Source organism: Manduca sexta, chromosome 5 (genome assembly GCF_014839805.1).
Source record: "Manduca sexta isolate Smith_Timp_Sample1 chromosome 5, JHU_Msex_v1.0, whole genome shotgun sequence".
NCBI lineage: Eukaryota > Metazoa > Arthropoda > Insecta > Lepidoptera > Sphingidae > Manduca > Manduca sexta.
Window position 1 is genome coordinate 541,491 of NC_051119.1, and position 12,736 is coordinate 554,226.

General features: G+C 37.8%; 1 protein-coding gene across 3 annotated transcripts; it reads right to left on the minus strand.

Annotated features, from left to right (window-relative positions):
* Positions 1-133: 133 nt before the first annotated feature.
* Positions 134-12,174, minus strand: LOC115449281. Of its 3 annotated transcripts, none has more exons than XM_030177058.2 (9): positions 12,021-12,174; positions 9,298-9,384; positions 7,129-7,185; positions 6,647-6,750; positions 6,109-6,290; positions 5,465-5,581; positions 3,908-4,075; positions 3,530-3,650; positions 134-2,743 (listed from the first exon to the last, which is right to left on the minus strand). In XM_030177058.2, the coding sequence occupies exons 1-9, from the start codon at positions 12,078-12,080 to the stop codon at positions 2,398-2,400; spliced, it is 1,242 nt and encodes a 413-aa protein (XP_030032918.1). In that variant the 5' UTR covers positions 12,081-12,174; the 3' UTR covers positions 134-2,397. The 3 variants fall into 3 exon arrangements, with proteins under 3 accessions (XP_030032918.1, XP_030032917.1, XP_030032919.1); XM_030177057.2 differs by having other exon boundaries at positions 6,109-6,296; positions 12,021-12,173; XM_030177059.2 differs by lacking the exon at positions 5,465-5,581 and having other exon boundaries at positions 6,109-6,296; positions 12,021-12,173.
* Between the last annotated feature and the right edge of the window lie 562 nt (positions 12,175-12,736).

Here is a 12,736-nt window from a genome sequence, read left to right on the forward strand (position 1 = left end):
AAGTACTTCAACAATAAATTTAGGGCATGGTCATGTATGGAAATATCATTCAAAACCCATTTAGATTATTATAATAATAAATAATTAGAATTATAAATTCCAATTCCGATTCTGAGTAATAAAACTACACAGATAATATATTGAAAAATCCCTTTATTTCAATGGCATGTGAATAACATCTAATATCACAGTAATCAGTCGTGAGTGAATTAAAATGCATTAAATTATTACAAAACCGTGTACAGTGAATACAAAATATGATGAATCCAAAATACCAACAGTACAGAATTACAATTCTGATTCTAAAAGAGAATTCAATACTTTTCCACGTCCGATTCTGTAAAAGCATTAATTCTATATTCAAAAAGTAAAAAAGGATCCCCTTTTAGTAAACCTTATAATAATTACCTATACTTTGAGAAATAATATCATTATAATTAAATTACACTAAAATATCCAAATCTCAAAATATTTGTTATTAATTACACAATCTTTTCACGGTCTTCATAATATTACATCCGGTTTGCCAGACATGCCAATAACACGGTTACACTTTTATTTATTGAAATGGTTTTTTAATATTGTCTATCCACACTGTCTTTGACGCATACATTTTAGGCTATAGAAGTATTTACAATATTAACGCCCAATGTCTGGCTAACCACTATAAATAATCGCAATCGCTTTCTTCGATCTAAGTATATCAAAAATTGACCAATCACAACGAAGATATTTGGATATCTTACAAATTATTCATTGTGATTGGTTCATTTTCGGAATCGGACTGAACATTGAGATTGGGATTATTTATTGAAAACTGCTGTAGACTAATCAGTTAATTCGATGTCTAAATTAACCTAACCAGCATTGTGCCGTTTGATAAACGAATAAAGGCCATAACTAGGGTGACCTCAACACGTTGATTGTTTCTAATAACTTAGGGTTCGTCTTTAAATAGGGATCGACTAAACAATATTTAAACTGCACCTCCCTGTTCCATACACGATTTTGCTAACACTAGATGATGCTTAAAATTACCTTAGTTTACTTACATTAACACATGCATGCAATTTTAAACTACAGCGCACATTAAAATAAGATATAGTTTTCGTTGGCTATGATATAGCAAATAAAAAATAATACTTAGTCTATAAACACAATTATCTAAAGAATCACTTAGTTTATAAAGTAATTACGATCACCCGCTACTTACATTAAGTAGAACTTACAAATTAATAAATAATTATATAAAACTCACTAAGGACATGTCACCAACCATTTATTATTTAGTTTCACTTCGTACATACGTTATCATACATCTGTCGTGACTAACCCAATGGAGTGACAAAAAATATATTTGTGAAATGTAAATATTGATGGATGCTTCACATCAGAGGTTACCAAACTTATTTTTCTCATAGGCCACTTTCAAAATTGCTGGTTCTGGTGGAACTTCTGCAGCAAAATTTCTACCATATTCCCCAGAATATTCAAGTTTTTAGAAGTATAGTTCTTGAATTATTATTTGCCTACATTGAAGTCAAGCCAACATTTTAATTTATTATCGAAACCAGATAAATTTTCGTGGAATCTACTTACGAATTGTGAACCCCAATTTTTTGGCCACGCTAATGTAGAACCTGTTTAGTCTCCCGTGGACTCCTGAGGGTTCTCCTGGAACACTTTGGGAATCAATGCTTTACATCATAAAACAGTCACTGGTTCCAATAATTGTAATGGAAATATGGTTGGTACAAATGTGGCATTCACATCATTTCTATATTATTATAATATGACGCGAGCGAACCTCTCGCCCGCGTCGCTGTTCTCACTCGGCCTCACTCCCCGCGCCCCCGTGTCCGCGGCTCTCACTCGCCTTACACGCGGATATCGAGGGACTGCAGATTATTTAATATAAACATTATAAGAATACAAATTCGCCTGCGCAGCCTCAACCTGCGCGAATTATGTTTTGTATGAGTTAGAATTTATGAGGAATTAATTTACAGGTTTTTGAACTCTATGCAGATTCTCTCCGAGTAAAGAAATCTCAAAATATAGTCTGACCAGGAAAATAAAAAACCTGCTTTGGAGACGCCATTTGGCTCTTCCATTTTAAAGTTAACGTTTTCAGTGCAAGGAATTTGTGCCATTTCTACAACGTAACGAGGTTTCTTATGTTTCTGGTCGGACTATACATAGAAGGAAGATTAATAAATAAAGAATCCCTCCAAATACTGCAAACTCTTTAAAAAGTCTTGCCTCTTTCACTCTTAAACCATTAAAGGTAAAGAAGCTATTAATATTGTTGTTAAATTGTTCATAACTCATACAATAAATTTAATCTTGTCGAAACAAGATTTTTATAATATTGAACAAAATATCCCCTTAAGCATTTTACATCATTTCCAAAATGTAAATAGAAACTACAAAGATGAGTATCCTGAGTCTGATCCACACGTAGTCGATGAACTCCTGAACATTCTCGTTGAACAAGCTGTCGGAGTCAGCGAACACTTCCTTCTCGGCTATAACTTCGCGATCCTTCGTGAAGTCTCTCCCGAATATCCCGAAGGAGATGACGGACGCGTCCCGGATCGTGACGGTCCCCTGCCTGGGCGCGGAGTACTGCGAGGAGTCGATGACGTCATTAGAGACGATCATCGGGAAGAGCACCGTGTGGTCGGAGAAGTTCCCGCTCACTGTCAACTCGCTGAAGATGACGTCGGTGCTGTTCTGCGCTCTGTAGAGATGTAGGGGCTTATTAATAATCAAATGTGTAGATTAGATTCAGGTAATGATGGCAGATGATTAATTGTTTGGATAGATAACGTCCTTTTGTCCTTGAAGGGATAGACAGAAGCCCAACTGGTGCACCCAATTTCCGCCGTGTGTATTTCGTCCCGTGACATGGTAGGGGGAGCCTATCTCTGATATCGGACACATATTTCAGATTTCGGGCTGATACTGAGTAGAAAATTCCAATATCACTGCTCATCCCGAGGATCGAACCCAAGGCCTTAGCACTGTAGTCGTATCATAATACAATAGGCCATTATGAAAAGAATAATTTTTTTAACGTAAGGAAATAATTGTTCGCCAGATTACAAATTCTTTACTATCTGCAACAACACTAAGCAAATCTTGTAACTACAAAGTACTGCGTGTCACTGGATTAATTTCCCCATACGGCGAATCAAGTTTCAGCACAGTTCATAGTTTAATGATTTTCATTTCCATAGCATCAAGTTATTGCCATGTCCAGTTCGACTTCTGCGGAAATTTATCAAACGACATTTGATATAACTAATCGTTTTAAATCTCGGCAAAGTAACTCCAATGGACTTCATGGTAAATGGAGTGATCGGGAGATAAAGATAACTGACGAGAGTTGATTACCTCTCGCCAGTCGACATGATGCCAGCCTGCATGCATCAAGCATGAAATCACACCATCAGGAACATCCTCTTGCTCGCTACCTTCTTTACTTGGAAGACTATGAATATTAAAGAGTAGAGTGAGTACGGACCCCTGGCGGCAGGCCGTGTGGAACACGCCGCACACTTGTACCGCCGCCCGCCGCGACGGACTCACGGCGCGCCGCCCCGAGTGAGCGCCCGCGCTGAAACTACTGCACGAACCCTTCGATCCTACGGGATAACGCACAACAATCAACTCACACTTTCATTTCACATTTGTATTGAAACCAATCAAGGAATACAATGAAAAAGGCTACACTAGTAAGTTCTGGTTTCCATCTGAAACTGTCATGTCTTCTTTCCATAACCTACTGTATGCTTCTTTAAAAGTAATTAGTTTACAAAATGCTCTAGCACCTACTGCTAAATAAACATAAACAGCGATGATTACTTAAAGTATCTGACCGGTTGGAAATATTCTAACATACCTTTAGAGCTAGCCTTGATATTGAACTGGCAGCAGAAGTCGTGCTGACATACTGTCTCGGTGTAGCCGTCGACACTCGCCTCCAGGTCCAGCGGCTTGATGCTGTAGTGGGTGAGGTCCTCGCCGGACCCGCGGGAGGAGGCACCCACCACCGGCGGGGGGAAGGGAGCTGATGAAAAGGAGATAGTCTTCATAACACATGAAAATTTAAATGGAAAAATGCACTATCTGCTAATTACAATATGATTATAATATAATTTGTCTGATCATAATATATAATAACAAGTGAAGGTTGTCTTTGTTTTGATATTAATGAGTATATTTTCCCCTGTTTAGAATACTTTATGTTAATTTTATTAATTAACTTTATCTCTCCTGTCTCATCAGTTTGCTTCATTTGAATTTTTATTTCTACAAATTCAGTCATTAGCAGAAATAAACCTTTGTTAGTCTTTTTGGTTTGTACGAACAGCAACTTGCCGAAATAATTATATAATTACTATACCTACCACAAATTAATTCTCAATATTATTTAATTTGAAATCTCAGACCCAGAATATTCCAAAACATCTATTTTCGCTTTCTAAATTCCCAATTTTGAATATCAATCAAATCTCTATCCGTAATGATGGTCATGTTTATCTCTCAGTGGCGCGATGTTGTGACGTCATCAAACATGCATCATCTATATTTTGTTATTTTTAGTAAGTAGGTATGTTTATCTATATTTTTATGTTTCCATTTCTAATTAAATTAGATATAATAGTTTGATATCGTAATCCGATGTTAATTATCTAAAAATAACCGGTGATGTTATCGATGTACACCAATTTTCAACAAAAAAATCTATCTTTTTAAGGAAAATTTAAGTTTTTTTATCTTAAACAATATACCTACTATTTCCATCTGAAAATATTTTTATTAGTGTATGCGGAGAAGAGTTTAAGTTTATACAATTATACCACACTCTAATGTTTTGAGTATACTCTAATACTAGCTACTATTTATTGGAAATAGTACATGTTTTTTGGTCTCAGTGGCTAGCAGCGGAAGCAATTAACCGACACTCTAATACGTTGAGTATACCCTAATGTTCTATTTTTTATTTACTGGAAATACATATTTTTTTTTGCCTCGGTGATTAGACCATAGAGTAATAGGTCCACTCCAAACGACAAAACTTTTGCCACGACACTGTGCTTATTTTTTTTTCTTAATTATTTAACAAATGTTGTATAATTTTAATTTTACAATACCGTAGTTCACTATGGTTCACTGAAGATTAAGAGGGAGCGAGGTCCTACACTGTGCTCTTTGCAGCACTGGACTTCCATAGCCTGGGGCCTTATTCTCTATCCCGCACGTTATTTTAACAGTTCGGAACAAGCACGTAACACAACGCATCATGTTTAGGACTATAGAAATTTGGCTTACAGAATACCATTCCACGCATTTCTCGAAGATAACATGACACGGCCGCATTACGCGTTTACACTATCATACAGAATAAGGGCCCTGGTGATGATGTAGCCGTGAGTAAATGTGTTGTGTGACTCACCGTGCCGTCCGTGGATGTGGACATCGGCGATGGTGAGGAGGTCGGTGTGCAGGCGCGGTCCGTCGGCGAGCAGCGCGGCGCCACACAACACGTTGGCGCGCGACAGCTGCGACCACGCTGGAAGGGTACCGCGCGTCACACAACACTCACACGGGCTCGGCACGGACTGATACACCCCGTGGCACTCGCCGATAATAGGCCCCACCCCAATGTGGAAAGTTCGGTGATGGAACGTTCTCGAACGATCTCGATGTTTCCAGAATGTCGTGGAAACACGATAACGGACTCCAATTTTACTAGTTTTCTTTCCGGATCTTTAGAGAATGTTCCACAAACATCGGTTATACAAAAAGAAGCGCGCGGCCGCCGCGAGTCAGTCTTGTTTGCGACGCGATCAAGAGCGATATCGAAGCGAATATCGAGGATTGTGTGTAACTGCGTAGTGTTTGTGATTAGGTGTATTTGAATGCTTTAGAGTTGCAGTGTTAATTCATGAGCTGCTGTGTATATATTAGTGTTTTAATAGTCAATAACGTGTTGTTGTGTTATTTGAAGAACAATCGGTACAGTCATTGTCTTTCTGGAACTCTAGCACATAACAATACTGATACACGTCACACTCACAACGCTGAGCTATCACTCACCGGTCAGAAACGGCACCTCGACTGTCCCGGCGCCGGTCACGATAACATTCCTGCCCTTCACGAGGGAGGGCTGCAGCAGCGCCAGCTCCTCCTCCGTCAGCAGCGTGAACTCCACGCCGAAGTCGCTGACGAAGGTCTCCGACTCCTCAACCGTGCTGCAGTTGCATGTGGCTCCCGTCTTCCTGTATCTGGGCACAATATGGCAATGTTAAATTTGGTCACTAGTTTAGAAATAACTAAATGTCGTTAGTGCAAAGAATTGTAGTCAAAATCCAGCTTTGCGTTGTTTCCTAATGACTATTTGTCGGAGAGGGGTGATGAGAGGATCGTTATATCATTAGATAATACCGACTCCCTAATGCAATCAACTACACGGCATTTTCAGCAATCATTCAAAATTCTTATAAAAGACTATCAATTCTGACAATTGTCGAAGGACGCAACTTTCAAACAGTGTTTTTTGGACAAGTATTAGATCATTCGAGGTGTGTCCCAGTGTAGGGGAAGCTGTAGTCAGTGATAGTGGAGCGACACTCACAGCGACACGGCGGCGCCGCCCGCGGTGCAGACGAGCACGTCGCGCGCATGCGCACACACCTGCACGTCTGCCTCGCGCGCCGCCCGCGCCACCTCCCTCGCGCTCTGTAACAACCACCGCGCTTACCTGCACTGCATTCACCACAAATGATACAATAGATGTATCGTATAACATGCTAACTTCATTTTTGGTGTTAGTATGAAATATGTTATATAGTATAGTGTTAAAACCCGCCATAATAGTTTACGTAAGTGTGTCGCGTTCCGGGAGCAGTATGTGTATGTTCAATCTCAAGAGGCCGGCATAATTGTGTCGACTGTCGAGGAGTAATCAAATCTTTTGAGTCGATATTCCCTTGGACCCCACTCCACTTACCATCAGGTGCATTATAATAAACAATTACTGTATTGTGAAATCTCATAATAATGTTACGCAAAGTTATTTACTTATACATAATGGAAACAATGCAAGACGAAGCTCACCTCATCATACTTGGAGCTTAACGTTTCCGACGGCGGCAGCACCAAGATGTCCACATTCTGGAATACATTAATACATAAGGATTATACTTAGTATCATTATAATAGGTAACATTATTTCTAGACAGTATATTAGACGTTCAGATACAAGACCTCAGAGAGAACATTCGTAGGAGACCTAAGACTTTTTCAAATCGAGAACTAATAAAAATTATTTCGTGTAATGGACATCCGCTTATCATTCTAATGTTTTATAGTAGTTAAATTACGCGGCGAGCATCCTAAGCACCAGACGATAAATTATACAATTGCCCCGTACACAGTAGCAACACCATACAGAACATTGAATTACAAAGTACTGCATCCACTGCGCTCGTCTCATACTGCCAAGTGATTACGCTGGCTATGATGTCCCTCAAACCAGAACGCACCAGTGCATGCACACTGGTGCTTGGCGGTAAAAACAGACGTTGTGGTGGAGCCAGACCGTCCCTCGCATACCGAAGATCTACCACCATTTAAAAGTCAAGTATCTACCGTGTGGTTAAAACCTAAGAATTCTTTCATAGTTTATTATTACTAAGACAGTAACTATAGCGCCGTGTCCCTTATTATAATAACGTCACAATGTGTCACTCTTCGAGTAACGCCGGTTCAAAATGTCAAACAAAGATTTTTGTCAACAATACACGTTTTCTTTCAGTATTTTTTACTTAGAATTGTAATTTAAACACTAGAAGTATATTTACATTATTTACGTGTTGGAAAATCTTGTGCATCACGCAAAGAATCTAGAGGTCGTGGGTTCAATGCCCATGCAGTGACAGATAGGCCCAGTACACCGAGTACTATTGGCACAGGAACATAGGAAACTATGCCACAGTGTGACGTGTGTTGCGTTAATATAAGTATATGATATCTCAGAGCAGTTACAAAAAGAAGACAGTATGTAAGTGCATTTTTTTAATATCATTTTTCCGTTACTTTGTATTATATAGACATGTTATAAATCAAATATTGAACCTGCGACCCGAGCTTCCAGTCAGAATACAGAAGGTCGTAAAACGTACTTCATTATTATTGTCCCATTCAAAACATGACGACCATACTTAGTAAAATATCTACAACAAATATAAAACTCTAAGCTATAAGGAAGATTATAATTACTCTGTAAATAGGTCACCGTGTGCGGTAAATATTATATAAACAATAATATGATAATTATAATAACAGTCTGAAACTAAACAATAAATAACTACTGAACAAAAGACGACAACTGCAATGAGAGTGTCAATTTGCATCATACTTCAGCGACCAAAGGGTAACTAGAGAAAACAAAATATAACATTAGCTTCTACACGTAGCACCGCGCCGCGCCGGGGAACACTTATAGTGGAATTATATTGCCATGAGGCTTATCTCCAGCATTACCCTTACGCAGGACATGATCTGTTTGTAAGGCTAGTGGATGAACGGTAATAAAATACGTTACCATATCGTCTAGATTTTCTAAACATTGGCGCATTCCTTTGTTATAAAACAAAGAAATCGCTATTGTCTCCGACAGATACGGTAGACAACGCAACGTTTAAAAATAAACTCCGCGTCTTTCGAAGAAATCATCCTTTATAGATTTTTTTTTTATTCAATTGTCAATCTACCTGGGCAATTATTCTGAAAATTGTAAACGATGATTCTAGTATAGGTTCGTTTTGGAAGAGGAGGATGTATTCTGTTGAGAACACTCAGCGAGTAAAGGCAGACATAGCAAGCACATTACTAATTACAACACTGACTACATGTACAATTATTCTGATATCCAATAGGAATAATCCTTATTGCATAACAAAATATATTATACAGCGAAACAATATACGAGGTTACATCATTCTTAATTGTTTTTGAGGCGGAGTTAATTTTAAAAACTGTTAGCTAAACATATGATAAATACGTGAACATAATTAAGAAAACAGTGTTTAATATGAATTATGCACCGACTTCAAAGTTGCTAATTAACCAGTAACAATCTATTATCTAGGTAATATTACTTTTTTTAAAGCGGTTTAATTTTGTTAGTTATTAAGTTTCCACGTACATACAGCATTACATTATTTGAAATTAAATTAAATTTTATTATAATTGCAACTGGGTATAAAAATTGTGCTTTCTTACCTTTCTGCCGGCCTCGTATATGGCAGGGATGTGTGCGTTGAGGTCCGAGTTGCCAACATCGCGAACTATAGCAGCTCGGTACGTGTCCTACGACAAACATTAATTACTTTAGAATTTCTTTCTCTTGGCACTAAACAATACGAAATTACGCCCTAGACCTTTGAGCGAATCTTGAGGCCCTACTGATTAATTAATTCATTAAGCTGCGAAACAACTTATTATTTGATTTGTGCAAGGGTTATAACTGTCCAGTCAACGTAAGGGAATGATCAGATAACGATCAGAATGGTATAAACCGCGTCGCCCAGGCAGACTCCGGCTAACCAACATAACTATCAATAACCACTTCCCAAATTTCTCTGTCGACTTCGTCTGTTGCATACAGGGAACAGTCAATGCAAAACTAACCCAGATGTTATTCCTATGCTCTTGTATAGTGGCTAAATAAACTCCGCAAACATTACACAGCTTAGGACTCGAGTTATGTATCACAGTAATAGCTAGACGTTAGTACTGTAAATGGGCTATTAGGTGACCAATCTGCATCAGCATAATCAGTGACCTTGCTGTTGTTGAGGACAGATTTATAGCGTAATATGTGAATTAATGCATTCGTGAATCTGATCTCTAATAAATGACTTATGTTATAAAAAAAACCTTTAGTATTAGATAGTAATTGTCTGTCTATATTATTATATTATAAAGCTGAAGAGTTTGTTTGTTTGAGCGCGGTAATCTCAGGAACGTCTGGTTTAAATTGAAAAATTGTTTTAGTGTTGGATAGCCCATTTATCAAGGAAGGTTATAAGCTTTATATCATCACGCTATGACCAATAGGAGCAGACCATCAATGAAAGATGACTCTAAAACAGGGAAAATGTATTAGTGGTTTCGCGGCGTGGGGTGCGTAAACGCGGTTAAAGTTACGCACCAGTAATGTATAACAGAATTGTTCCTCTTGTCTGTCTGAACGCAATAAAACGGAATTCGATGAAATTTATTGGGATGATGGTTTGAGACCCTGGGAAGGACATAGGCTACTTTCTGTCCCGGAAAATTCTTTCACGCGGGCGAAACCGCGAGCAGGGATAGTGGAAATCTTAATATTCAGGAAAAACGAATCAAAATAAGTCACTTGGAAACATGTCTTAAGAAACTGTTCCGATTGTTTCGTTTACGTGATGGATCGAAAAAAGTGATTAGAATCGTTTCTTAACGCTCTATATCGGTATTTATTTTGGTTGGTAAGAGACCATAGCTATAAACTTCAACAAAACTAGGAAAATGATCGATAGAGTCGATAAAAATCGAATCATTTTACATGAGATAACTAAAAGCACGAGGAAAATAACACAATAGGCACACATTTCTAATAATTTAAAAAGGATTTAAATACTATGGACTCTTTTGCTTACAGATAAAAAATCACCGAACAAACGGTTTTTTATATACGTCATAAAAGCAGGTATTGAGAAATGATCCATGGCGTACGTGACTCAGGGCCATGCGCATCTATTGTGCCAGGGAAATATAGGGCGAAGGGATAAGCTGGAGGGAGACGGCACAATACAGAGCGAGACAGAACGAAAACAAATCACGAGGGCGTCGCGTGTCGGGTCACTGGCCGATGCGTTTCGGGACTCGAGAGGAACATCTATTTATAACATTTCAAAGAACCGTGGGCTAATGTTTTGGCGACATATATTTTATAATTATATTGAACACCTTTAAAAGGAATGCACAATAAAGAAAGATCCGAATAATTTAGATTTGCTAAAAAGCCCCGATTCAAGAATTAAAATTGTCCTGACCTAAAAGCGATGTTTTTTTTAAATTATTTGTCATCAATACTAACCCAAAATAGTTCGACTAATGAAAAATATAAATAATAACTTAATAATTCATAGACTAGACGTATAATATTTTGAAATTATCACCGTGTTGATTTTAAATTGGTGCCATCAGCTGATATTTTTTGTAGTGGGTAAGCAATACAAATTGTCAACAAATTAAATCACATCGTTCTTTTGTTGTAGTTATTTAAGTTATTTAAATACAAACTTCATTGATAAAAAAGGAAATAAGTAAGTACCTACTTAAGTGGAGAATAGATAAACAAAAATCTCATAGCATGTTTTTATATTAATTATGATAATTAAATCAATTTAGAAACTAAAAAGAACATTTTGAAAATTATTTTCAACTCTTGTTTTTTTTGCCGTAAATAATAAATATGACAGGATTTTGTTCGCCGCTCTGTCCGCAGCGCACTGCTCTTGGCCCCTTGAGATGGGTAAGAACAATATTGGGAAAAGTTTTCTGTGCTGGGCGAATTGGACAGTAGTACCATTACTACTTACTTACTTCATATTTAATAAAATATAATAAACTTGTTTAGTTTTACCTATAATCGTTTTTTTATTTCACGTAGCATTGATCGGATGCTTTAGCTTTTGATGAATTTATAGGGTCCCTTCCTAAACTCTTTTTTGTTAAGAACCAAAGCGAGCAGTGATACTGTTTATACTCAGTGTGTATTATAATAAATGTAAGGGTTTATGTATTTTACTATTTTCCTACAATTAAAGCACTGTTGGAAAGCAATATAATTTAGTTGCTGAATATATAAAAATATAAACATTTAAATAGAAATTAATGACGTTTAGTAAGAAAATTTTAAATGTTTGAAACACAAAGGAAACATTATCCAAGTACCCTCTTACCTTCACAGCCGCTGCCAAATTCACCAGAACACAAAACACAAAGTAAATAGAGAGCTTCATTGTTCACACTTGCACTCACGCCGGCCGCCCACGATCGAATGATGATGGCCTGACTCCTCGGTGCAGCGCCCAGCGGCCGCGAGCCTCGCCGCCACCACGAGCGCAGCGACAACTTAACGATACCGAGATAAACAATAACACGCGGGCAGTGGTACAGGGCTGTTATGTGCTGTTGCGACATATCATGCATAATGAGGGACCATTCTAGATTAATTATTAACAATTATAATAAATGATAAAACGTGATGAAAGTGTGCTGGTGCAAACCGGTGTAAAGTGGAATCGAACTTAGACCTCAGTGGCAGCAGTCCGTTCGCTTCCCACTGGACTATATCTCATCTATATTTAGAGACGCGAGAAAACGAGACTTTCCAAAACATTTGCGTTGTGGCCCAATTTCTTTACATTTCCTGCAATACTTGCGTATTTATAACAAACTAGGTTTTACCGGCGGCTCCGCTTGCATGAAAGTCAGAATAAATGAAGCCAAAGAGTGTAATCTAGGTTACTCCGTCACTGTAGCTGTAAATTATGACAGTATTATCAGAATTGAATTTAAGAACATAATCTCCCAAATCCAAAACTGCAAAGTGTATTAAATTATAATGCATCTTTACATCTTAAAGACACTGGAGCCCTAGTACTCTATGGTTTTA